The sequence below is a fragment of the Amblyomma mixtum genome, chromosome 8 (genome assembly GCF_055824585.1).
Source record: "Amblyomma mixtum isolate Tamu chromosome 8, ASM5582458v1, whole genome shotgun sequence".
Classification (NCBI taxonomy): Eukaryota; Metazoa; Arthropoda; class Arachnida; order Ixodida; family Ixodidae; genus Amblyomma; species Amblyomma mixtum.
In genome coordinates this window covers 148,079,207-148,106,862 of record NC_143019.1, presented here as the reverse complement: position 1 = coordinate 148,106,862, position 27,656 = coordinate 148,079,207, and the positions used below count along the sequence as shown (strand labels likewise).

The 27,656-nt window shown below is 48.7% G+C and overlaps 1 protein-coding gene and 1 long non-coding RNA gene across 4 annotated transcripts; one reads left to right on the top strand and one right to left on the bottom strand.

The window, feature by feature from the left end:
* Positions 1-61: 61 nt before the first annotated feature.
* LOC149334750 (uncharacterized) lies at positions 62-8,550 on the bottom strand. Of its 3 annotated transcripts, none has more exons than XM_089555382.1 (5): positions 8,390-8,550; positions 6,146-7,271; positions 1,174-1,347; positions 1,018-1,107; positions 62-950 (listed from the first exon to the last, which is right to left on the bottom strand). In XM_089555382.1, the coding sequence occupies exons 1-5, from the start codon at positions 8,511-8,513 to the stop codon at positions 650-652; spliced, it is 1,815 nt and encodes a 604-aa protein (XP_089411508.1). In that variant the 5' UTR covers positions 8,514-8,550; the 3' UTR covers positions 62-649. The 3 variants fall into 3 exon arrangements, with proteins under 3 accessions (XP_089411508.1, XP_089411509.1, XP_089411507.1); XM_089555383.1 differs by lacking the exon at positions 8,390-8,550 and adding an exon at positions 7,371-7,501; XM_089555381.1 differs by lacking the exon at positions 8,390-8,550 and having other exon boundaries at positions 6,146-7,501.
* Positions 8,380-13,163, top strand: LOC149334749 (uncharacterized). Its single transcript, XR_016284822.1, has 2 exons — positions 8,380-9,116; positions 12,971-13,163. It is a non-coding gene; the product is annotated as an uncharacterized LOC149334749 (long non-coding RNA).
* Positions 13,164-27,656: the final 14,493 nt, after the last annotated feature.

The window sequence follows — 27,656 nt, the reverse complement described above, 5'->3', positions numbered from 1 at the left end:
TTGTCCGTCGTCTTGTGTGACTGGTTTTTTCTCCGTTTTCGCAAAAAGTGGCCGTCGATAGTACTGCAGGGCGTGTGCGACGATCGCAATAGGTTTATTGATGTTTTCATCGGATTTCCAGGGTCGGCCCATGACGCTAGGGTACTTCGGGCAAGTCCTTTTTTTGAAGACTGTTCTCAGAAATGCAGTAATGGGTACGTGCTGGGTGACTCGGCATATCCGCTACTACCTTGGCTTTTGACACCGTACCGGGACAATGGGCGAGGCTTTCCTTCGTGGAAGAAGAACTTTAATAACGTGCACTCGCGACAAAGGGTCGCGATCGAAAATTCATTTGGACTGCTCAAACAACGTTTTAGAAGGTTGTACCTTGCGGACGGCGCGCAAGCATGCCTAGTCGTAATGGCGGCATGTGTGCTGCACAACATGTGCAACGAAGAAAGGGACTTTTTCGAAGAACTAGAACACCTGCCCCAACAAGATGTCATCGAGAATGACGAGGACGGTGATCTCGTCTTTGACAGTGCTGGCAACTGCGAAAGCATGCGAAATGCTATAGCACAAACGCAGTGCTGATGTGTGCCTCTGTGCGGTTTCTTGCGACTACAGTGCAAGCAATAAACATTTATGATAAAGAAATGAAGTTAATTTATTCGCTGCTCTTCGGAGCCTGCCCCTCCACGGCGGCAACGAGGCGTTCCAGAAGAGCTATTTTTTTTTTTTGCGCCCTTTCGGCTCTCTCCTTCCTTGCTTCAGCAAGTTGCTCGATCAGTAGTTCAATGGAAGTGTTTTTCCTTCGGATCCGTTTTCCCGATCTCGGGAAAGACTGCCCTCGCTGTGGTGGGCCTTCTTCCTCAGACACGTGCGGTGGGCTCGGCGAATCCGGGTGTGGTGAGCCTGCTTGGTGCTCATCACGGCTAGCGGATTGTTCGCTTGGTTCCGGGGGTGTGCTAGAACATGAAAACATTTTGAGCCTTATTTCGTAAGGTGTGAGCTGTACAACTACTGTGACCTCACCTGCAATTTCTGGGCTCCATCACTCTACCAGGGGCTAGCAGAATGGTAGGTGTTATATGATGCTCCTTTTCTAAAATACGAGCCATTTCTCTGAAATGGGCAAAATAACAATTGATATTTTTGTAAATGACCAGTACAGCAGTGATGTGCACTTACTCTTCGAACTCGAACGTCACCCGCGAGTGGCCGGACGAAGAATTCTTTTCCTTCGTCCTTTTGTATGCCCTCTCCAGGGTTTTCCATTTGTTTTCAACCTGGAGAGGGCTCAAGTCGGAGCCAAACTCTTCGTTTATGCTGTCCGCCAGGGACTGCCACAGCATTTTTTTCGTGCTGCATGAAACGAGACGTAACAAAAAGCATGCAGTGTATCAGTTACCATACGAAGCTGTCCTGAAATTAATATACCTTGGACGCAAGTACAGTACACTATTCGAAATGACCAGCGCGAAAACAGACGGAGACAACTGAAGAAACGCAGACGACAGGACGGCCGCTGCTCTTGTCTCCGTCTGTTTTCGCGCTGGTCATTTCGAATCATGTCCCACCAACTCGCCCAATCAGCAATTTTGACAGTACACTACCTTACCAGGTGCTGTCACTTCAAAAAAGAAAAGAAACGTTTGTAAACTTAACTTCCGCGTGGTAGCATGTAAACCTGTTAAGCTTTCCGCACTCGTTCGGACCAGTAGAAATGAAATAAAACCGAAAGCCGCCCTTCTTTCCCACGAGCGCTCGTGCGTAGCGCTCGATGAGAAAAAGAGTCTTGCTCCTTATCCATCGTTCGGGCTCGGGAGAGCTGCTTCGGGGCGGCGCGTTGCTCTGCGGCGGCGGCGGTGTGGACGTTCGGCGATCAGCCGGGTGGTTATCTGTGTCGTCGCTCAACACCGCCGACACGATTGTGCCGTCTGTGCGAGAGTATAAATATTGATGTTTTGTGAGCCACCGCTAATAAAGCGGGATAGTTGAAATCTGGGTCGAAGGAGAAGAGGCGACGGACACACGGCTGGATAAAGCCAACGTATTTAAAAACGTTGGATAGCAAACATGCCAAGCTATCTAACAACGAACTTGGTTAGTACCAAGCTCATTTACGGGGAACGAGAAAAAAAAGCGAGGAACAAATTAGATGAGTAAAATAAGCCAAAAAAACAAACAAGTAGGTACATGCAAGCGCGGCGTCGGAGCATGAGGAAACGCATGCACGTGTTTCTCTTTTAAGGCGGAAGCCTTTAATGTCTCATCGTTGTAAGCAGCAGTTGTCGACAGAAAATGTCACGCTTTTCAATTGGTGAAAACGGTCGTGACGTCACAGTGCGCGAATTTCAAACGGGGCCAATTGCACTTTGGCTAGTAACCAATTGAAGGGATCGTATAGTGATGCTCCAAGTAAGTGGGACAGAGCTTAGTTAATTGCTTAATTACCCAATTAGCCTAATTAGCTTTACTAGTCAGGCCATATAAATAAATAAAAGCGATTAAGAAATTGGTCGAGCTCAGGAATCGAACCCCGGTCTTCGGCGTGAGAGACGAGCACGCTATCCACTCCGCCATGCCAGCTCTTTTTTTTTTTTTTCATGGTATTTATTTACATGGTTTTCTATACAAAGCATATATATACATATGTGTGTGTGTATATACACACACAAAAACAACTATTTACAGAGCACCTAGGTAGGCGCTACGTGGCAGAAACATAATAGTAACATATTATAACTAAAAGGCCGGTAAAGATATACAGCGCATCAGGAGAGGAAGCCAATCCGGTACAAAGTCCGATTTTTTGTAAATGTCCGTTACCTGCAGCAACATTCGGCTAAAGTGAATTCTGGGCGAAACAACAGGTTCAACGTTGCGATCTTGCATGCGCGTTTTCCAAAGACTATGAAGGCCAATCAGAAGAATCATATCATAAGGATTCGAGTCAGGTTGGGAAACAACAAGGTAGCGCACACTGTAGGAATTTAGGAGGAAATCTTTCTGTAGCGTCCTTTGCAACACATCCCAAAACAAAATCGCGTCTTTGCAGTCTATAAAACAATGTTCAATTGTTTCAGGCACATTGCACAAGCGACAGTTTACAGAAGACACAAAAATGTTTTTCCTATCTAGCCACGTCTTGACAGGTAGAGTTTCAGTGTGTAATTTACAGAAAAATGTTTTGGTGCAAGGAGAAATTGGCATTTTACGCACTCGCTTTAAAACATCATGACCCATGAGCCCAACGTAGACGGAACGATACAGTGGGGGCGGGAAGAGCATGGATATCAAATCCCTGTACAGATTTTTGCGCGAAACAGAATATAAGTACTCATTTGAAAACCGAACTGTCAAAAAACGCACGGAGGCATAAACTTCCTGCATAAAGCCTAGTAAACGGGGTCGTTCAGTAAAATTGGAAGAAACTACTAAGTTCGGAAGTAGAGTCATGAAGTTAACCTGCAAGAATGCTCTAATAATCGGAAGGGAACAAGCACGAAAAAAGAAGAAACGGGCAACCAACTGTCTCACATACAGGTGCTCTAGGCCCAGGCCTCCTGCACAAACAGGCCTGAAAAGGTTATCACGCCGCATGGGCTCAAATTTGGAGGACCAAATAAACGTCGCAAATATACGATGGAAACGCTGTATGTAATGTCTGGCGCAGTGAAGGACCTGGAGTACGTAATAAATTCTTGTTGCCAGAAAGGTGTTGCAAGCCTGGGCTCGACCAAAAATTGAGAGGCGATGCGGTACAAACGTCTGAGCATAACGCTCAACAGCCGGAACTCGCTCTCTCCAGTAATGGGCACTGGATTTGTAGGCATGAAGTGGAACGCCAAGATATTTAGGAGGCACACAAGACCATTCTATGCCAGCGTACAGAGGTGGAGTTGTGCCCCATGAACCAAACCATAGGCCAGAACTTTTGAAGCGATTCATTTGAGCACCAGAAACGATGCCGAATTGATCTATTGTGGACAACACATTATCAATGCTCGGCTTGTCAATGCAGAAAAATGCAAGGTCGTCAGCATATGCCAGCAATTTGACTTCATTACCCAAAATAGGGAACCCATGGATATTACTGTTACGCAAAACACTCAAACAAAGCGGTTCCAGGTAAAGAGCAAAAAGCAGAGGAGACATCGGACAGCCTTGCTTCACAGAAGAGCGGATTGGCACAGGGTTCGAGAGCTGGCCATTAATGATCAATCGTGTTGAACAGTTGCTGTAGCAAAGTTGCACCCCTTTAAGTACAGTAGAACCCACGTTTGCTCGCTCTAGAAGTGAAAACAGAAATGAATGGCGTACGCGGTCAAATGCTTTCGCAAGGTCAATCTGAAGGAGGGCAAGCTGCTCATGACAGCTGGAGGAATATTCAAGTATTGTCCGCGCAATGTGCACATTACTTTGAATGGAGCGGCCTCTCAAACCGCAAGTCTGGTGAGATCCAATGAGTACCGACATTGCAAATTGCAGGCGATTTGACAAGACTTTAGCAAAAATTTTGTAATCCACATTTGCCAATGTAATGGGGCGATAACCTTCTACGGAGCGCAGTTTTCCTTCATCAGTAGTTTTCGGAATTAGGACTGTGTGGCTTTTTGTAAAAGACTGAGGAAGGGCTCCTATATCCAGCCCCACTGTGAAGACCCGCAGCAGGACAGGAGTGAGAATAGATTTAAAAGCCTTGTAAAATTCGCTTGAAATGCCGTCAGGACCAGGCGTTTTTGAGACAGGTAACTGATCAATTGCATGTTCCACCTCTTCCTGCGTGAAAGAGCCGCTAATAACAGAACAATCATCTTCTGATAAAGGGCTCACTAAGGTGCTGAAATACGCCAAAATTTCCGAATTATGCACATCAGGTGAAGCACTAAACAAGTATGTGTAATAATCTACAAATACGGTCATCACCTCATTTGTACTGGACACTAGTCTGCCATTGGACATCATCCCCGAAATAAACTTCGCAGTCGCATGACGGCGCTCATCAAGCAAAGCCTGTCGTGTCGGGTGCTCACATTGCAGATCACGCTTGGTACGAGATCGAACACGGGCACCCCGGTAACGTTCTGCATCAAATCGTTGTAACTCACTTTTGATACTAGCTAATTCATCCGTATATAAACCAGGTGCTTCGCATTCCATTTCATACAGATTGTACAAATTTTTCCTGAGTGTCTGCTCCTGATGTTTCCTGTGAAAGGACCGCACGGAACCAATTTCTATAGCTGTAGCACGCACGTCTTGCTTAAACATTTCCCAAGCGGCGAACAACGGCATCTTGCTCGAGAGACAGGATTCCAGTTGCGAGCGGACACGAATGACAAACTCTTCATCATTAATTACTGAAGAGTTCAGCTTCCAAAGCGCCCATTTCGGCCTAAATTTTGAACAAACACTGCCTCCGAGGCGAGCAACCACCATGCAGTGATCAGAGAACGAAACTGGTACAGTCTCACAGACCAATCCTCTGGAGACAAGTGAAAAAGATGCATAAATTCGATCTAGGCGAGCGTGAGAATGGCCCTGAATGCGTGTGAATAAGCGGAAACCAGGACATGAACTTCCGGTATCAATGAGCCCTGCATCTTCCGTAACAACAGACAAAAATTCACCGCTCCTATCGCTGGGTGTATCAGGACCGGCACGATCAGCTGGGTCGCACACACAATTAAAGTCACCCATTAGCACAACGTGCCGGTCACAGTCCAGTAAGCTGGCAATGCATTCAAAAAGAGTAATGCGCTGTGGCACAGTATTAAATGCATAGACATTCATTAGTCGCCACGGCTTTCCATAGAGAAGAAAATCGCAGCATATCAACCGGCCCTCATTATCGACATTATAGGTCAAGCCCGAACAGGGGAGTGTCTTGCGCAGAAACAACCAGCAACCCGCCGACAAGCCCACAGCATGCGTTACGAGAACATTATATTCTGATAAAAAGGGCTGCAGGGCCACCTCAGTATCCTCCTCACTTTCAATTTTCGCCTCCTGGACGGCGATAACATCAAGGTGCCTGCTGCAGAAAAGTCGGCGGAGTTGCGCCCGCCTCTGGCGAGACCTAAGGCCACGTACATTCAGTGTTGCGAATACTAACTCTGCGGAATCAGCCATGATGACTGTAACTAATTATGCCTACAGTTCCCTGTTCTTGTCGGTAGACGGCGATGCCGCCTGAGAACCACCGCCAGGCCTCCTGGACCGCGAACGTCGGCACTGCTCCTTGTGCCTCGACGCGCGACGCCGACGGCGATGAGTGCTGCGCACCGGGTCCTCATCGCCACTCGTTTCGGAAGCGCAGGACGCGCGGCGCTTCTGAAGCGGCTCGTCTGCGGAACCAGGTTCAGCGTCCGCTGGAAGAAGGCCCTGATCCGGAAGCTGCTGGCCAGCATTGACAGGAGGAAGCGCAGTGTCCGCTGTGGTATCCGTAGTGGCCGCAAGGACGGCCACTGGTTCTCCACCAGCAGCAGAATCCGGCGCCTCACACCGAGGCGGCGCTGCATGGTCATCTGCCGGCTCTTTACACTCCGCGGCAGCACTTTGGGGAACAACCGGTGCACTGACACTCGAAGGCTCAGCTACAACGGCGGCTGGCAAGTCCCCAGTCGCGTCAAGTACTTCTGTAGCGTCCATGATGTGCTCCTGTAGAGCGTCGTCAGGGGGCCGCACACGATGCCGCAGCTTGTCAGCATACGTCACGACGCACTCCTCCGCTGTGTGGCCGAAACGCCGGCAGTCGTCACACCGCGGCGTACGACAGTGCCGACGAATGTGGCCAACACGGTTGCAACGTAAACACAGAGGTGGTCTGCCCGGAATTAGAACAAGGCTCTGAATGCCGCACACAGTCAGCTGATGCGGAACATCACTAACCCCGACTCCATCAGCAAGAGACAGGACGACATCACGGCTTAGAGTTCTCATCTGCTCCATGTCTGAGACTTTCCAATTTTCCGCCGAGATAGATGTCACCTTCCCGTACGCCTGAAGTGCCTCATGGATGAAGCAATCTTCCAAGCGCTCGGGAAGCCACAAAAGCTTCAGCTTCACCTCCTTCGGTTCCGGGTCAACAACAACGCAGCGGCGGCTCTTCACCAAGAGATCGCCGCACGACACGAGCTTTTCTTTTGATTGCGCAGATTTGCAAGTCACCATCCAGACGTGAGACATCTGGAATTGTCCGATGGAGCTAATTTCTTTGAGGTCTATGACGTTCCGCAGCGAGTCTCTGAAATCCTGTGCCCTGTACGGGCGTCCGGCAAGATCTGCATGCAGGAAAACGGAGTCGGTCACAAGCTTACCGGTTGGGAGTCGGGGCAGAACGATACGGTAGTCATTACTGCCAGCAAAAGCCTGAGCAGTACCTCGGCCAGAGGCCGATTGAACCTTTTGTGCGGAGAACATCGAGGAACGCGTCCGCTTCGAACAACGTCTTCTTCTTTCTCCTCCGCCATTCCAGCCTCGCCGGAGGGGAATGGAGGAGGATGAGTGTGAGTGAAGACACCGTATTCACTAGACGCGCCTTTGTTCACTCGAAACCATCGAGTCCGCCATGCCAGCTCGATGGTTTCGAGTGAACAAAGGCGCGTCTAGTGAATACGGTGTCTTCACTCACACTCATCCTCCTCCATTCCCCTCCGGCGAGGTTTAGGTGTTCACCGACAAATGAGATACAGATACATTTCCTTTCATCAGAAACCAATTTACCGACGAGCGAGGCGTAGAACCGAATGGGCGATGGCGTTCTATGAACTCCTTGGCAGCGTTGCAAGACGCTGTCGCGTTCCAGGGGCGAAGCTTAACATCTTGACCACACATCAGTGACCACACTTTAGGTCAAAAAAGTGCCCCCCTGAATTTTGACGGGTGTCCACCGAGATATGTGAGACAGTTACTGCGTAATTTCCTTTCCTCAAATACAATTTTCATTTTCTTCATTACGGCTCCTCTTTATCTATCTTCTTTCACTCCCACCTCCCTTCCTCTACGGTGCGGTTCAGGTGTCCACCGAGATGACAGAGAATTACTGCGTCATTTCCTTTCCTCAAAAAGCGTTGCGTTCATAGGGCAAGGCATCGCGCCGAACGGGTGGTGGCGTTCCGTTCCGTGGACTCCCTGGCTGCGCTACAACGCGCTGTCGCGTTCTACTCCTAAAGGCGAAGCTTAAGCGTCATTAATTAGCAGTTAATTAGTATTCAGGCATTAATCAGTAATTAAGAATTAATTAGTGATTTGCCATCACTTAGTAATTAGTACTCAAATATATGTGACGCCACCAGTGCCACAGAAACAGCGAAGGTGGTGCGGAAAACGCTTCCGCCTCTAACCACTTTAGACAGTCAAAGTGCCCCCTGAATTTTTTGTTGACCGAGCGAAGCCTTACCTGGTGTAGCGTACATAAATCCGTTCTCTGACCTCAGTTGTTGGCCGTCTTCGCCAACGATAGGCGTTAACAGAGTATTAACGCCGTTGACAACGCCGAACACGCCATCGTTCGAAACTGCCATTTTCGGGATCGAAGTAGCGCACGCCTCTCGCTGTCGTCTGCTGTGGCACTGGCAAGGGCACTCTCATAGAGCCAATGGGGACGTTTTTTTTCGAAGGCGATGGTGGCGGCACCTGGGAGAGGCGGTAAACGCATCAAAAATCCAATATGGCGGCGCGTGTTTAGGCGGCTGGTTGTGGCCGGTTGCTCGCGCTACAGTTCAGGCCTGCGCGCTCCCAAATGTCACGTGACCAACGTCATTTCCGGTAGGCGATCGCCTCTTCGAGAGTCGGGAGGCGCGCGCGCACGAAACGAACCGACGAACCCCGCAGTCGGCGCGCGCGGACCAGCGGCAGGAAGCCTGCCGTTGCGTGCATCGTTCTGGCGTTGTTCTGTGTTTCTGCACTGGGTGCGCGTTCCTGCGCATGATCGGCGCGCGTGGTGGTTGCCAAGGAGTGAAGTGCCGCTATCAGCATGCCTTACAAGTGCTGTGAGCCGAAATGCCGGGGAAACTACGACGAAGACTCGAAAATTCGTCTTCTTTTTTCCGAAGGACGATGCCCAGCGGAACAACTGGCTGCGTGCAATACCACGCAAGGACTACCAAGTTACAGCTTCTTCAAGGGTAAGAACTGCTTTAATTAGCTTGTTGTGTACCTTCATGCCCGCTTTTACGCTGCGCAAAGTTCATTATCAGTGCGAGCATATTGAGCGTTAGGCCTAGAATCCGTTGTGCCGCATAGAAGGACGAGGCTACTCTCAGAATGCTTCCTACGGCTGACAAGCGAAATTCTTTCGTGTTCATATTAAGGCGAAAGCCTTTAATGCCTCATACTGTCGTTAGCAGACGCGTCGGCAGGAGTGTCGACAGACGCGTCGGCAGGAGTGTCGACAGACGCGTCGGCAGGAATTTCGACAGACGCGTCGGCAGGAATTTCGACAGACGCGCCGGCAGCCGTGTCGACAGACGCGTCGCCAACAATGTCGACAGACGCGTCGGCAGCCGTGTCGACAGACGCGTCGGCAGGAATGTGGACAGACGCGTCGGCAGCCGTGTCGACAGACGCGTCGGCAGGAGTGTCGACAGACGCGTGCACGTTAAAGAACCCTAGATGGTCGAAATTATCCGGAGTCCTCCACTACGGCGTCACTCATAGCCTGAGCTGCTTTGGGACGTTAAACACCAAATACCATATGGTTTCTGCGAAAAGTGTTCCTTCAGCCTGTGCTTGCATCAGGAAATAATCTGCCAATACCAAAAAAATAAAAACTACCTTGAGCACGTATAGGAGGTATTCACATGACGTCATCCGCAAGGGGCGCTAGCGGCCGGCGCGGCATTCGCCATGTTGGTGGTCGCGCGCGCGGCCGCCGCAGCCAGTGGCAGCGTTTGAGTAGCTGGTGATGGGTGAAATGTGAGTGTATTTCGCGTCTCGCCGCACGTAATTTCTGTCCGACCCGTGCCGCCGCGTGACTGAGTGAATATTCCGTGAACTGTGCGAAGCAGAAAAGAGCGGGCACGCTCAGAAGGTTCTACTTTGTGAAAAGGTCGACCCCCCGTAGGAATGCTAAGGCACCGGCATGGTGTGCGACGTATACAAGACTGCTGCCGCGCGTTGAATTCACCGGTATCGAGGCCCACCTTGTGCACGGCTTAAGTTTGCTGGCAGGCCAAGGAATTAAAGGATATAAACCTATGAGAGGGTGCAATTACTTGACAAGCGGGTGAGTCCAAGAGTCGTGCTGTGGGTGCCGACGTCCGCGGTGCCGACGGCCGAAGTGCCGTTTTTGAAGAGGTGAGTAATTCGAAGGGTCTGTTCACTTAGCTGTAGCTTAACTTGTCATCTCTACCTGCTGAAAGTGACGTGTTACAACTGAATCTAGCGGAACGGCTGCACACTGCGTTGCTGCGAAAACGGTCTTGTGCATACGAAGCAGCGCTACGTGGCTACAATCAAAACTGCAAAACATTCTCGCTGTGTCTGCCGTTCGTGCTGCAAGCGCATGGCAGTATTTGTTTGGCCGTTCTGTCGGGTAAATGAGGCAGCTATGACGCTTTGCCTTTCTGCTGAAAGACCGTACATCTGAGAAGCGTCAGCAGTTCGCGGACTACAGCTAGGCGCTTGAATTATCAATTTCTTCGGTGGCAGTTCTGGAATTTCGGTAATTAATCGTGCTGTTTATCCACGATGTGCCCTGCATGACTAGCTGACAGTTATCAACTGATATTAAAAGCTGCAAGTCGTGTACGTTCTTGCGTGCAGCGCAGCCAGCCAGTTTTGCTGCCGAGTTGAGGCAGCTCGGTTATATCACGGCGCAGAAGAATTCTGCTGCAAACTTCAGTTCAGTTCAGTTCAGTTCAGTGCATTTATTTCAGTCATGTACAATGGCTGAGGAGAAAGGAAAAAAAGCCGCGCACGCGGCTTGACAAAGCTCCCATCTCCCGTAGCGGCTTGGCACGGCGATGACAGGCAGCAGTAAAACAATAACAAGAGAATGCATGAAATAACAAATATGTACAATATCTTCATAACAGATCACCAGAATAGTCTCGGTACTGTTACACACACGCAAATGATAGTTTAATCACAGCACATGGATACTTAGTTTATTTTACAGTTGGATATGATTCATTGTTTTGTAAGAACATATTTTTGACAGCGTTATATGAAACGGAAAGAATGGATTGATTAGTGAAAGCATTTCTATTAAGGAAAGATGGCAACACATACCTGAGAGTTTGAAAACCGTAATTTGTGCGTGGACAAGGTACATACCAATATTCGTAGTGTCTTGTGTTGTGAACAGCGGTATTTTCCCGTAGATTCGCAAGGTCAGCAAAAAATGTGGTGTCACTATGTACCTGAGATTTGTACTGCTGAATTACACGGTACTGATGAATAACCCTTGCATCCAGAATGCGGTATTTTGCAAATAGAGCACTCGTATGTGCTAAGTATGTGGCACCCGCAATTGCTCTGACTGCATTTTTTTGTAATGTCAAAACCTTGTGAATATTAGTTTGCGTCGTTGTACCCCAGACCAAATGACAATATTTAACATGAGAGTCAAAGAGGGCATGGTAAATAACAAGTTTTGTCCTAGTAGGTATCATGCACTTTAACCTTCTGAGTATGCCGACAACGCGAGCTAGCTTACTCTCCATTTGCTCGATGTGGTAGTCCCATAACATAAATTCATTGAAGTGAACGCCAAGTGTTTTTACAACATTAGTTATTTCTATTATATTACCACCCAATACTAAATCTGTATGTACAGCCCATTTGACATTTTTAGCTCTAAAAAATATCGCCTTTGTTTTCCGTGTGTTTATTAGTAGGGAATTTTTTTCAGACCATGAGTTAAGTTTTCCCAACACGCTATTAGCCTTTTCTACTATATCATTCGCGTTGGTGCCGGACAGAAATAAAGTAGTGTCGTCAGCGTAAATTACGTATTCTGTTTCGGAGTCAATCTGTACTAAATCATTAATATATACATTAAATAATAAGGGACCAAGGATACTACCTTGAGGTACACCATGCTTTATTTTATTGTAAGTAGAGCGATGATTATCTATAGAAACGTACTGATATCGGTCAGTTAAATAGCTGGTGATAAGAGATAGTGCTTTGTTCCGGACACCGTATGCAGAAAGTTTAAGAAGAAGTGTTTCGTGATGAATCCTATCGAAGGCTTTGGAGAAGTCTATGTATATTCCAAGGGTTATTTGTTTACATTCAATATTATTTAAGATTATTTCTTTTTGCTTCAGGAGAGCCATTTCAGTAGAGGACTTAGGTCTAAATCCAAACTGTCTTGGAGTTATCACATTGTATTTTTCAAGAAAATTGGAAAGTCGTAAATGTATTGTTTTTTCCAAGCCCTTAGAAAAAATAGGCAATATAGACACTGGTCTATAATTACCGAGATCGTTTTTCGAACCACCTTTATAAAGAACAACTACTTTTGCTATTTTCATGTCCGAAGGGAAAATGCCGGTACTCAAAGACAAGTTATAAATATAAGTTAAAATTGGGCAGATAATATCCAAGACGTACATAACAGGCTTCATTTTCAGTCCAAAAGCATCTTCACTGTTTGTATTGTTCATGCCTTTATATATATTAAGCACCTCATTTTCGTCACAACATGTTATAAAAATACTGTTACTTGTACGATTCATGCACAATACTTCATGCACAATACGCGCTCCACAAAGATAAGTGGTCGCTGACGTATTCAACAACGTACAAATATGTTACGGATCACTAACAGTTCAGGCCGGGTACCTCACTGCGCACCGTGACACTGCGCGAGCTGGCCTGAAACGACCGCAAACATGGCGCGCCTGCCGCGACGACGCTCGCGCCGTCTGGTAGCGCGGCCTCAGTGAATACCTCCTATACATAATTAATGTCCTTTCGGAGACACTGCGATATCTTTTTGTGGTACAGTCCCCTGTTTTCGTTTTTGCAGGTCTGTGCGCTGCACTTCCATGAGAGCTTTATTAAAAAAAAACAGTCTATCATGACCCAAGGACTGGAAAGGTTATCGAGACCACTTTGCCGGTGCCACGACTGGACCCTAGCGCTGTGCCTTCAATATTCAAGGACTGCCCATCGTACCTGTCCACACCATAGTGTTCCAAAACAAGAGGAGCATGTGCTTGTTTGTATGTGGAGTGTTTATTGCTTTGATTTGTTCTCGCAGTGCCATATTATGTGAAGTAACCAAGTTCCTCATTCTAGTCGATTGCAATTGTTTTTCATCATATTGTCACGTTGTAGTGACGGCAGTCCAGCGGTCAGGAATACACCAACAAGGCTTGGAAACGAAGCTCTTTATTTGGGCTGACTTGCGCCCGCAAAAGAACTGAATCACTCGGAGGCGGCGTAAGCAACAAACGTGCTCGTCAATCGTCGAACTAAAAATGCCCGCTGCTCGCGGCATCGTTCAATTTAAAGCCGGCAAGGAAACTTCGAGATAACAGGTCGAGATCATCTAGAGTAATCTAGAAACACGTAGATGCAGCTGTTCATGGCTGTGAACAATCGAGATAAGTCCGGTCGCTTTTCGCGTCACGAACAAAAATGATAACACCCCTTTTCTGCGGCCTTGCGCGAACGAACTGACGTTACAATGATACGCGGCAGTATATGTTTTGTGCTTAACCGTATGTTGCTAAAAGTTTTGTGTTATTTTGGACTGCGAACCATGACTGCCTTCGTTTCCTTGATGTTTGTTGCAGTGACCTGTTCTACTGTATGTGACATGGTCTATGTCTTAAAGGGTCCCTGAAAGGGGTGTCTGAGGTTGGCAAACAAATACTTGCATTATGTAGAGCGTAGGCCACTGAACGTTCATGCCGCGTACAATACATCAAAGGCGAGTAGATAATTTACAATACATTTTCAAAAACTACCTCTCCCGAGCCTCGCGGCGACCAGCGGCGGTGAACTTCCGCCCGAATCCGTACTCATTACGTCAGTTTGTACTCTTTACGTCACAAGTGCTGGGCTATGATTGGTTCGCGGTGCCAGCGTGAAATCACGCATTTAACAAACTAGAAGCTCTAGATACTTCACACTCTTACTCTTTTCGGAAACATTTCGCATTTCAGCAAGCAGAGTTGTCGTTTATATGCATGTTTACGCAGTTATTGTGTGTTTGGTGTCAGAAATTAGTACTGCACTTCCGGTTTACAATGTTTTCGTCTGCTCGTGCCGCTTGTGTCACTCCGCCGGCGCCGCCGTCGAACCGAATCGAGAATCGAGGTGCGATTTGGAGTCACGCACTACTGATTTCTGTCGCGACCTCCGTCGCATGCGCAATCAAAATGGACCGGCCGTGCTGTGTCGTTGGTTGCAAAGCCAGGGTTCGGCAAGATGTTGCCCTTCGGCACTGTCTGCCGAAAGATGGAAGTGAGCGAGCCGTCGTCGTCGTCAGGATTCAGCGCTCGATTTCTGAACGGCGTGTCCTTAAAAGCTTGGCCGACTCGCTGCACCGATCGTCGCTTGCGAACTGCCGCCCCACTACAAGCAGGGAGACACGGAGCGGTGAGCATCGCTGCGCCGCCCTACCCAAGCTCCGCTCACAAAACGTGTCGCACTTCGCCGCCGTGCAGCAATGCCTGAGCGCTGCTTGGGATGGTGTACAAATATCACAAGGAAAGATCGCATTGTTATCAGAAATACTTCTCGAGCAGCGACAAAGCACGCCTGCTTATGTTGCGAGCTTTCGGCAACGGCACCGCTCGCGGGCGCTCAGGGCGACGAGCTCTGCTGCTGCCTGGCTGCCGTGGTCGTCGCTAGGCCTATTGCCTCTTTGGCATCGAAGCTGCAGCGGCCGGCGCTTCGGAAGTACAAGGTTTACTCTACACATCGCTTTGCAGTCAACAGCATCATCTCACAATAAAATAATAGTATGGTCACTTTCCGCGACTCCTTCTGCAGCGAAGCGAGCGGGCGCCAGGCGAGCCGGACCCCACGTCGGACCAGCGGCAGCTGCGAGACGGTTGTGGCAAGAAATTTGCTCGTATCACAGTCGTTACCTTTACCAGCAGCTCAGTATTGGTCAGCGATCCTCAAAAATGACACATTTTTCACATTTCTTATCCCAGGGTTTATTATTTACGTCAAGAACACACTTTAGCTCGTTTTTATGTCGCCGGCAGACGGGATCCAGGCTGGCCGGCCGGCCGGCATGCTCGGCGTACATCACGTTCGCACAAGAAAATGCAAAACAGCCATGATACCAGCGAGGATGCTTCCTAGATTCGAGCAACGAAAATGTCTGTGCAATAGTGGATCTTTCGGCAACGACACCGCCTGCGGCAACGCCGCGCGACGAACTGCGCGCTGGTCCCAGGCTGCCCTAGTCGTAGCTAGGCCTATATGGTTTCGCATTGAAACCGCAGCTGACGGCGCTTCGGAAGTTGCATCTTCGAAAAACGTAGCGCGAAAAACAAGACACAGGTAAGGTGTAGACAGGACACGAGCGCGTTCTCACGACTGAATTTTTTATTAGGAAGGATATCAGAATATATATCAGAATATATATATATATATATATATATATATATATATATATATATATATATATATATATATATATATATATATGTTTTTCGCGCTACGTTTTTCGAAGATGCAATTGCTCCGACTAGCCCAGTTTAGCTTACTTGTGCTTCGGAAGTTGCCTGCGCTATAAAAAAGGCCTACTATTCACATCGCTTTACTGCGAACTCGTCCCATAATAAAAGATATGTTCGATTTCCACGATGCCTTCAGCAACGGAGCTAGCAGACGGTAGGCGAACTGCACTAAGTAGCAGCAGCACCAAATCGGCTGTTGGATTAAATTTGCTTGTATCGCAGTCATCACTTTTACCAGCAACTCGGTATTGGCCAACGATCGTCAGAAATTATGCATTTTTGACATGCATCTATCCAAGGGCTTGCTATGGACGAGAACAAACAATACTAGCGCGTTTTTCAGTCGCCGGTGGCCGGCATCAAGTCTGGCAGGCCGGTCCGGCGTGGCTCGGCCCCGAGCGCCCTGAGCAGCGCGCTGTACGGCATCATGACGCTGCCGCTCTCCGCACTCGTATTGGCTCCCGCTTCCCGTCGTTGCGTTTTCCGCGCGCGGCTTGTCGTAGACATCCGGCAGGTTGGACGCAGGCGACGGGCTGCGATCGGTTGTTACGACGTCGTTCACAACGGCGCGCCGCAGCGAATCGCACACACTTTTCGCACATGTGTCCCCGCCTTAAGGCTGAAATCCCATTTCGGCACTCATCCGCAAAAGTCGTTCCTTCTGCTCGGGGTCTAAAGTACGAGAGAAGCCGCAGCGACAGTTGCGAGACACAGGTGAACATAGCAGACAGCGGGAAAGCGAGCGAGCGAGCGATCGAGCGAAAGAGCGCGTCAACCGGAAGTAAACAAACCGATCTCGTCGATGACGTATTTGTGGGCGGAGCATGGTCCCGGCCTGTAATCTTTATTTTTTTATGGTTCGCTCCGGTGTACGAGTTGAGAGGGAAAAGGCTGGTGGTCATTTTTAATATCCATTATCTCTGGTTCCGCACAAGGTAGATCAAAAATTTTTGCGGTAGGATGATGGATCGTTCAATGTCTATCAATACTTCGACTTCTCTTTGCCTACATGGACACCGTTTCAGGGACCCTTTAAGGTGGCGGTCCCACTCTGACGGTGAGCGGGAACCATTTTTGGTGATATTTGTACGTCGACTGTACCTCGCTCGTTCGCTTCATAGATATGGTTCAGATATCTCCGAAAAGCTACTTTTCTCTGCTTTCAAAAGATGCATTTTGTTTAACGGTAGCTGCAAATTTGTTTCAAGTGTAAAAGAAAACGCAAAGATGAAAACTGGCAGTTGAGCTCATTCGCCGCCGCGGTGGCTCAGCGGCTATGGTGCTCGGCTGCTGACCCAAAAGACACGGGTTCGATCCCGGCCGCGGCGGCTAGAATTTCTTTGGAGGAGAAATTCTAGAGGCCCGTGTACTGTGCGATGTCAGTGCACGTTAAAGAACCCCAGGCGGTCGAAATTTCCGGAGCCCTTCACTACGGCGTCTCTCATAGCCTCAGTCGCTTTGGGACGTTAAAACCCCATAAACCAAACCAAACCAGTTGAGCTCAACTTGTCTCAGGAAATGCAAAATTGTGAAAAACCTCTTGCACCTAGAGAAATATCTTTCGAGATACTTTGAGATCGGATGCTAATCAACATATTTAAGCATTTAGAAGTACGTGTATAGATTAGTTTATTAGCCACGCATGTTTGAAAAGCATAGAAAACAGAACAATGTAATCTGCAATAACTTTTGGGATATGCATTGCACTGCGGCGCCTTTTTGTACAGTTTGAGATCGTCTAATCGCCCTTCCATTCTGAAAATTTCATCCGTCTGCCTTGTTTAGTTTAAAAGTTATTCCTGATCAAAATTAGCGTTTTTTCGAAATAGTTAAAAACGGAATGCAAAATCGTTCAGGTAACCAGCGCGTGGCAGTTTTGAGATTTTGCGTGAAGAAACTTAATACTTCGCTCTACGCGGCTAAGCATCGCCTTTACTCTACGGCTTTTGGGGAATGCGCAATGTCTAGTTGATTTTAGCTACCTTTTTTGTTCTCCTCATGAAGGACACAAGCTCTTGAAACGTTCCGCGGCTTCTTTTTTTTCTGGCAAATATACTCTTAAAATGTCGGTCTCTCATTCCTTTAATCAACTTGTAACAATTGCCAAGAACAAAGTCCACAGAATACAAACAATAATAGCAATAACGCAGCGACATGCGATAAATGTAGATAAATTTAGTAAGTAGCGCCATCTACACACATGCACGTGTACTAAATAATCACAGTTCAAAAAAATAACGAGTGTGGCGCTGCTAAATATTTACAATCAGGAGGTGTTCACGAGAGGGAACGATACCTCTACGATGTTCGCACGTTTCCCTCGATTTTGCCCTATGTAGAGTGTGTCGAACTTCCAAGCAGATTTCCGCCATATTATTTTGCTGGATTGTTTTGTAGCGTAAAGCTAGTAAAGCCACACTACGCGGGTCAGAGCCGAGTTTTGCGCGAGTGTGCGCCGCTTGCTATGCCCATGCGCGAGAACCGCGTGACGTCACGAGAGGCGCAGGTCCGCCGGTGCGTCGCCTCCTCGCCACAGCCGGTGCGAGCTCCTCGCTGCCGGCGCCGCGTGCGCTCCTCTCCGACGCGTGACCTCGTGTTTACGACAGTTGCGCCGCGCGCTACTGCGCATGCGCGAGGAGGGTGCGCGGAGAAATGACGGTCGCGCTGAACATGTAAGCTCTGGTAAGCTAAAGAGAGTCGAGCCGCTGCCAAACGGCGCAGAAGACTAGAAAATGTAAATTCTTCCGATCCCGAGGTTGTCGCCTGGCAGTTTGCCGTCGAGCAGCCAAGGCGAAACGTGCGGCCGAAACACCGGATCACTTTACGCTACGTATATCCAGGCATAGCAGAGCTAAGCCACTGCCAATTTTTTTCACCTGACGCTACGAAACGCATTCTGGGCGTCGTATTATTTTTCGAGGACAGCTTTGGCATTGCTAAAGCGACAGGAAAGGGAAGAGACAGGCTTTCGCTTCGTGCTGCCGGTTGTTCGTTGTTTCGGCTAGCGCTGTGGAGGAGAAGTTGGAGAGCGCTCGATTCGCCTGCACTCAATGCACCAGTTCGGCAAAGTTCTGCGGCAGCGGCGGTGCGGCGGGTGTGTACCGCTAGTTCCGGCACTTTGAGCGCAGTTTGGCACTGTCTGCTTCCAAACGGATGGTCGAGTGCAGGCCTGGTCGTCGCTAGCCTTTGCGATGCCAATGAATTGCAGCCAGCTGCTTACAGCCTACATCAGCGGCAGCCAACCTCTCGTATCTCATGAAGAAATGTGCAAACCGCACATCACAATATCATGTTGCCATGAACCAGCCTCGATCCGTTTCTTTGGAGAACTCGAGCAGCGTTCTAGCTTGTCGACGAGTGAAAGTTACTTGACTCTCCGCCGTTTATCACAACCCGCAAACCATCATCTGCTTCCATGGCGGCTGCAGCTGCACTATTTCAGCACTAACCATGGAGCAGGTGCAGTTTTCCTGAACTAGACTCGCACTTCTTTCAAACGAATGCCGTGGTTCAGAGGGCGCCATGTTCCACCGCTGAAATGAATCCATGTGGTATATAAGTCGGGTACAACTCAAGAACGAAGCAGCACATGCCCATCAAAGGAGACCGCCCAGCCAAGCGCGTCGACCGAACAGTTTTCTGTTCGGTCTCCACAGGTGCGCCGCGACAGCAGTGGAGACTGAAGCTGCCACGACCGCCTGTTGCCGAATATGACCCCACCTGTAACATTCAGCGCTTTTGCGAAAAAGACGCTCTCGCGCGGATCTATGCGAAAGGTGAGCAGCCCAGCCCTCTCTCCCCCCCCCCCCCTCCCCCTTTAGTGGCCAGTGCAGCTGAGACAATAAACGGGGGCACCACACCTACTAGTACCTTTGCCTTTCTCCCTGTCTTTTCCCCTGCTCCTGCTCAGGTGCTCCTAGAGACGATGGCGGATGCCGGGGCAGCAAAATCTCTTCCTTTCTTTTTGCGTTATTATTCTTTTAGCCTTATCCCGAACAAAGGACATCCACCGTCGGCGACACGGGGACAAAGCGCCGACTCCTTCGTTCTCTTTCGCAGGCTTGGCGCATGCACAGCCACACAAATCGACGTGATTGGCTGGAGAGTTCCGTCTGAGTTGCGTGTGCCGCTTCGTTCTTTTGTTGTAACCGACTATAGTGCTGAGAAGTCCCCTTTTCGGGAACTGGCACAAAGGACCGCCCCCTCCCCTTGCTGCGCGCCCCTCCTGCAGGCGGGGTAGACTAGCGCCGCAGGAAAAGGAATTCTCGGAAAATGATTACAAGCATGTTATAAGCGGTGTTTACATGACGGGTTGAGTGGAGGATTTGAGCTGAAAACCGGTTACTGGGTTCATGTAAACGAGTCGGTTCCGGGAGTCGAGGGAGCGAGTCCAGTCAACTCCGCTGCAGGGGGTGGGTTGACTCACTCGACCCCAACAGCAGATAGCACGTAAACCGGTCTGAGTCGGGTTTGTGGAAGGAGGGGTGATAAATGCGAACCTGTTATTCGCTTGCGAGGCAGCCGTGCATGCCGCAATCTTCCCGGCTGCCACTGCCCTTTCCCGCTGCGCTGTTCGACGCTTGGTGCCGCTGCTGTTGAACCGGTCGCGACTCGCTAAAATCGAGTTCATGTAAACATGCAGTCAAGTTGGGCTGACCTTGCTCAACTCGATCTCCTGGCTCGACCCGCCGAAGTCGGGTTCATGTAAACGAGGCTATAGTTTCCTGACAATAGACGGTGTGAAAATAGCAGCTGTTCCTACAGTTTCCAGGTACGCGCGCGTGGACACGCACGCATACACACACACATACGCGGGCGCACTTTTTCAATCTTTGATCCAACCAAATCGAGGCAAATCGACGCAAGGTTAGAAAGATATACATTTCAGCACGCGATGGAAAATTCTGGAGGGAATAAGCAACCTAATGATGCAAACTGGATACAAGAAAGACGTACGTCTAAAATGAATAAGAGCACGCAGTTTAGGGTCCAAACGAGAGAGGGGAGGGGGTCGCCCTAAGTGCCTACAGAACTATCGCTTTGTAGCCGACCCCTTTTTTTTGGCAGCATTCCTGCACACCTCCCCCCCCCCCCCCCCCCCCCCCGTTCTTCTTCGTACAATGTCTATAAAAAAGTCTCGAGTCCGCCTCGTGAATGGTATGCATCTGTATACTGCATTTTTGTGAGCCTTGGCAAAATTCCGTCGAAGTTGATCGGAAGTGGTTGCAAGGTGCCGCCGCATGTACGACGAATATTTGCTTCTGAGGAAAACACATTCCGACACCCTGCGGTGCTAACCCTCTCAATAGCAATTTCACGTCTCTTGCGCAATGTCGATTCATCTCAAGGGTAAACAGAAATTGACAATTGCCCACTTCTCTCTGCCTTTTTCTTTACCAACCATAGTTTATAAGGTTGGACAGGCATACGCTGAGCGTTGACTAAATTGTATAGCTGTCTTTGTTATAGTTTTCTTATCATAGATGCAATATCATTTGATAAAAAAATATTTTTTTTTTCAGCGCTATAGGCACCCTGCGCATCTAACTCCAGCGCGACGCGCGCGCCACTGGCGGCGGCGCGCGCGTCCCTGTCAGGAAGGCGGGAGAAGTCCGACAGCTCCCGCTGCGCTGCGCGCGCCGTCACGAAGCAGTTTTGGGCGTCCTTACCGAGCAAAAAATGGCACATAACAACAGCAGGACACACTGCTGTGTTACAGGATGCAATAATGCGTATATAAATTCGCCTGGGACAAGGTTTTGTGGATTTCCGACGCGACATTGGGAGACTGCCCGCCCTTCGCGACGGGCAACACGCACGCGCGGTTTCTGGTCTAGCAGTGGTCAAACCCGTGCAGAAGCTTACTTGACTCATGCATGGCTGTAAACAATATGTGGGCTCAAAAAGCCACGCCGAAACTCGCCCGCAGTCACACGTTAGGAAGAAGCCCAAATTTTGCGCTGCAAAGAATCGTTTACATTAGTTTCAGCTATGCGCGGAATCCTTCCTCACTTCCACTGCGCCTTGTCGTCCAGCGTCTTTTTCGACAGTAAAGGCACGTTTTCAGGGGCAACGGCAACATGCTCCTGATAAATCTTTGCCTCCACGTTTGAAGGACTGGGTGATAATTTTGTACAATAATCATGAATCCTAATGTCGAAGAATCAGGGCACTTGTACTAAATGCGTAGATATTAAACAAACCTTGCAATGAAATTCTGCTTTTTGAGCACAAACTTTCTGCAAGAATCCTGCATGATATAGCCAGGATACCCCTTTTTTGCAGAATCCCAGTCAAAAAGCTTTATGTTTCCCGCAGGAGTTTCAGTGCGCGCAGGCGCTTCGCCGCAGCTTGCATTCTCTTCTGCTTGCAAAAGATCGTTCATTGGACATTTCATATAACCAAAATACTGACGCACGTGTTGTAGCGATAATGGCCTGGCAGTTGCTGAAAAAAGAGAAAATATGAGTGGCAGATTACGCAATTGGCACATCATTTCAAGGCGTAGTTTGGACAGGGTATTCCACATCGAACACCGGAGGTGCGGCAAACGAGAATGTTATGAAGTCAGGTTTGCGCCGTTCGCTCAGAAACTGGAGTTTTCTAACTACCTTCAATGCTATGCCGCCTGGTCGTCTTTGAAAGTTCAGGGTAAGCCTTTCGAAATTCAGGAAAACCCAGGCTTGCAGGTGGCTTGTTTTGGAGAGCGTTTTACACCGCTCCAAAAGCACGGCAACGGCAGCAGCGTGTTTACATTTGCCTGCCTTGCAACTGCAGCTGGCGGCTACACGCTGTCTACGGGAAGATAGCTACATGATAGCTGACAGGTATTAGATAGAAATATTTCTTAGCGTTGATCTGATCGTTTTCAGTGGCGCAGTGATGCTTGTCTGCGCAATGCACCGGGGAGCTAGATACGCTCCCGTCGCACGACAGCACCTGTTGCACATTGTGTACATGGCCTGCTTCAAAAAGCTTCGTTCCTTTCCTTACGTTCGCTCTTCGAAAGAATTTTTCAGCCTCATGAATGAATAGGTCGAAATCCCGCCTCCACGAACAGCGGCAGCCGCTAGCAGACGCCATCCCTTCGCAGTCGCGGGGCGAGCCTTCCTGACAGGGACGAGGAACAGGCCGCGCGGGGGAGCTGAACGCAGCCTCGACGGTGGCGGTGCCTGGCGGGTGCAGGGTGCCTATAGTTAGCAGGTTACACTCTAGACCAGGAGTGTTCCGACTACTACTAATATTACTATGCATCAACAGTGACGAAGTGATTGAACGCGCAAAAGACGAGGGCAGAAGGGAGGACACAAGAAAGGCACCGATTTCAACTATAAGGTTCATTGAAAAAAAAAAAAAACGCTAGAAATATATACATGGCACATAAACATAATTAATTTTCTTTATTTCACACCTTCCTTATTTTTGGCGTCCGCTTCCTCTTTTCGCTTACTTACTAATTTGCTCTGTGCAATTATGTCGACAATTATCACTAACTCTCCCAAGTTTCCACTGTGTCGACGTTGTGCCTTTTGCGATGCGGGCTGGGCAGCATTATTTTTTCTTTTTCTTTGCTCCCACTAATATATGTCACGACATTGAAAACAGGAAAGTCTGTAGTCGCGTAAAACTCAAGAACGAAACGGCACATTCCCTCAAAGGAGGCCCTCCAGATGGTAACATCGACGGTACAGCTTTCTGCGGCTATTTAGCCAAGGCTAAACAAGAGAGAGAAGGAAACGGTCCTCTGTTCCCGTGCTGGCATCCTTATCCCGAACAAGGATCACCTCACCTCTGACGCCGTTTGGACAAAGACGGTACCCTCTTTGCCCCGGCTCTCCAACTTTTTCCCTTCACCCTTCCGGAACCATAGACCGAATAAAGGAAGCCCCACTCTCTTTGGCTTTGGCGAGGGACAGGCAGAGAAAGAAGCATGCGGAACCACCCCAGCCAACACCTCCCCCCACGCACGACGGGGACCAGCAGCCGGGATTGCCATGGTTCGTTTGTAATCCTCTGAAGGCAGGTGCAGCAACAAAAGAAAAGCCTTCACGCAGCACGGGTGCACGGGTCAAGAAAGGACCGGACACGTATCTCAACATCTCAACCAAAACCAGTCTCGGGTCGCTGGGGGCAAGACGGGTACACACTTTCTCAGTGATGGATCAGTGTCGTAGCCTGGTGGCAGAATATGAACTACTCGCAAGATGGCGGCAGTGGAACCGCCACCTTAAGTGTGACCATGAGTACAATTTGTTTTCATATTTAAAGGGTATGTTTGTTTTACAAATCTGTGGTTACTACCTGGCAGTTCAATGTTGTTACCTTGATGCTTCATTAGTTCTGTTTACTGTATGTATATTATATTGTCTTACATTTATTTATAGCGCCTTTGCATGCCCATGACCAATAAATCGAAATTTGTCTTTTGGTTGACGGCTAAATTTTGCCTCATTCTTGAATATTCAGCAAACAATAAACTCCCCATGGGAGCAGTAATTGTAGAACGCCGCAATAGGCACCATTACACAGTTTTGCATGAAGGTGACGATCGAGTTGCTGTTGCCTCCATCATCCCGAATTCACGGGACGCACGCCGCTGAAGCCGAAGGCAGCGAAGCGAAACAACTGCACTGCAGAATTCTCGCGTTTTGTATCAGTTATTCACTCACCTAGAGTAGTTTGTCAATCTTACTTCTCTAAAAAGTGCACTGCAGCTGACCAGGCCCCTAGTTATTTCACAGCAGGCTCTTCCTTTCTTTATAAATGAGCGCACGCCTATCTTTTTGTACGCTTGTAAAGCGGTCGCACTCGCGCTTAATACAGCGGTCGATAGAGAGGGACTAAACCATCCTAAAAAAGCGACACCAAGCGCGGCGGAGGAAGCGAGCGACGCGGCCATCCGCCTACTGGATGTGACGTCACTCGCGCAGCGCGCAGGCCTCAAGTCTTTCTGGTGCTGGCGGCCGCTAGCTCGATCCAAGCTTTGTAAATACTGGTGATTAACTGATCCCGCGCTGCACTCACGCTTGATTTCCTAAGTACTTACGGCATCTGCTCACTCGCTTTTGTAGTTCGATGTGTCTGTTGATGTAGCATGGTGCATGGTGGCGTGCGGCGCGACTGCTTAGCAGATGCGCTCGCTCGAGAACGAAAAGCGTAAATGGTTTTGTACAAAGAGCAATTTATTAAAATAACATCAGCAGTGACAATCGATGTTCAAAAAGTGATTTTAGGCATCAGTGACATTGCAGTATCAGTAACAGGCATCCTAAAAATCAAAATAAAAAACGCCATTATGTAAACCCAGAAGACATGAGCGCACAGAGGATAAAAAAAAGGTACCAAGGTAGATACAGTATACATAATAAAATGCTACATGACTGAATATAAGTTTGTACTCGACCTTGTAAGATATTTAAGTAAGTAGCAGAGAAGTAAAACACCTGACATGTATTGAAACGCATCAGTCTGTGGCTATGAATAAACCCACGCAGAGAAAGGCAGCGAAAATTTTCAACCTTTGACTCGTGTAGAAGAAATCACAGTGCGTTGGGCTAGGGAATATACTGCAGTGCTAGTTCTTAGTATAAAGACTCCAAGAAAAGCTCACTGTGTGACTCGACATGACGCCAATGACGCTGCTGCAGTGCGAATGTCGCCGACGTCGCCGTTGTCGCTTGCGCGGCTGACCGGGCGTCGTCTGCTTGTCGTCTGCTGCCGCGTTACCCGCGTCATCATGCTCGAAACTAATTTCTTTGATATCTTATATTTTACTACTTATGGCTGGTTATAATTTAGTTCATAAGCATGTTTTTATTATTGATAGTGGTCGAAAATTTTTTATTAGGCTTAACTGCAGCCGCGTTTACCGCCGATACCAGGATCGCTGCAATCGTTTCGACCGTGGCGCCACCCACGGCGCGGACGCGCAACTTGCAACATGCCACAGCCCTGGCACTGGCTGCACGCAATCGGCACTGCCAGTCATAGAGTTTCTTACTACTACCTAGAGGGAAAGCTGGCGGCGCTGCACTTCAGCCAACATGGACGCTCAAAGCATCATGGGGCGGTGAGCTACTTGTTGCGGCACAGTCGTAGTTTTTCGGGAATACAGAGTGGTAGTACTAAGGCGTTTCATTCCGAAAACGTAGTTCGTGTGTGCGCAGACGACTTTCGCGCGAACGCAGTGTGCAAAAGCCATAGTAGTGAAGACGCGACGACACACGACGCCAATAAAAGGTTTTACTCTTCCGAAATGCCATTAAAAAACCTCTTAAAGTATCTAAACAACAATATTTTTTTTTGAAAACATATTTACTTTTAAAAGTGCGCCTGTTAATTACGAAATATTAGTTTTTTTAGTGTTCATCACTTGGCCAATAGGAAAGCTAGTCATGTCTTATTTTAGGCAAACTTTGCACTTAAATGCTTTTCTGCTCGTTTGTTGCAATCATTAGACAAGATATTGAATGTTAGGACGTTTGTAGCTATCAAACAGCTTTATTTTTTTATTATTTTTTGGCCAAAAGTTACAGTTCCGCAACAAGTAGCTCACCGCCCCATGATGCTTTGAGCGCCCATGGTGGCTGAGGTGGTCACGTGGGGTCTCCATGCAAACTCCCATAGAAGGCTTGCCAGCTTTCCCTCTAGGTAATAGTAAGAAACTCTATGCTGCCAGTCGAGAGAGTGTACAATTTTTCTGGATTAGGACTGCACGACATCTACACTTGTGTGAAAAGAACGGCATCGTGTAGAGGGCGCTAGGCTACACTCGTGAAACGAATGGCGAAGTGCTGCACGAAGAGAACTGGTGTAGGCAGTGTAGGTGAATCGAACGGACCTTTTATTTTTTATGGTTCGTTCCGGTGTACGAGTTGAGAGGGAAAAGGCTGGCGGTCATTTTAACAGCCATTATCTCTGGTTCCACACAAGGTAGATCAAAAATTTTTGCGGTAGGATGATGGATCGTTCAGTGTCTATCAATACTTCGACTTCTCTTTGCCTTCATGGACACCATGGAGGAAGAAAAAAGAGAGGAGAGGCCGTCACGTGACATTTTGTGAAGCCGGAAACCAGCTCGGCGCCATCTTGTCCGGGCTGACGTCATCGCATAAGTCCCGCCCTCGACTACTGCGCGCGCGTTTCAAAGCCAACGAAGGAGCGTGCTACCGCAGGGGCACAGATCCCCGCGCTGGTGGCGCTTGGCTGCTTACCGGCCGGTTTAGGGCGCCCTATGCCGGTGTTCGTCAGCGGAAAAGTTAATAAAGCGGAAATACCCGTGTGAGACAGGCGACTACTTTCAGTTACTGCTTCGTACTGCGTCGTCTCCGCGCCGTCTCCAACTGCTCGGCCCTGGTCACAATTAGTAGCAGCCGAGAAAAATACTTATCTCAGCTCTTGCAAGCGCGGGAAGTGACCTTCGCTTTCAATTATTGCGGTGGCCCATCTTGCGGTGGCCCCCCTTTGGCAACGCCCATCCTTGGGACTCTGAAGTTGAAGGCTGCATTCGATGAAACTAGTATACTTGCTTGTTTAGCTCAGCGCTCGAAATTAGCCTTCACCGGGTGAGGTGAAGGACACGCGAGAAACGTGGGCCCCTCGTCGCGCAAAACCACACGACGGCCACCGATGCCCGGGAAGGGCATTTGTGCGGTATCGAAAATCTCCTCCCTGTTCCTCAACTCTTGTAAGCACGGGAAGTGACCGTCGCTTTCAATTACTGCGGTGGGCGAAGGACAACTAAGCACACGCGAGAAACGCGGGCCCCTAGCCGCGCGAATTCCACACGAGCAGTGGTGTAGCCAGAAATTTTGTTCGAGGGGGGCACATGTTTTATTTATTTATTGGAAACGAAAATAATGGAAACGAAAATAAATGTGGAAACGAAATGTGGAAACGAAAATAAGAGTGCCCAGTTATTCTTCACCGTCGCACGGCGTATGGCACTCCTTTTAATTCTAGGCACAGTTCACCCCATTATTAACAGACCTTTTTACGTCACTTTACTTT

Bases quoted from the DNA above. Each gene is read 5' to 3' on its own strand.
- LOC149334750 (XM_089555381.1), bottom strand. From the start codon at position 7,410: ATGTTCTCCGCACAAAAGGTTCAATCGGCCTCTGGCCGAGGTACTGCT. The intron at 1,108-1,173 runs GTAAGTGCACAT...TGCCCATTTCAG, and splicing joins GTGACGTTCGAGTTCGAAGA to AGAAATGGCTCGTATTTTAG. The intron at 951-1,017 runs GTGAGGTCACAG...TTCATGTTCTAG, and splicing joins ATGGAGCCCAGAAATTGCAG to CACACCCCCGGAACCAAGCG.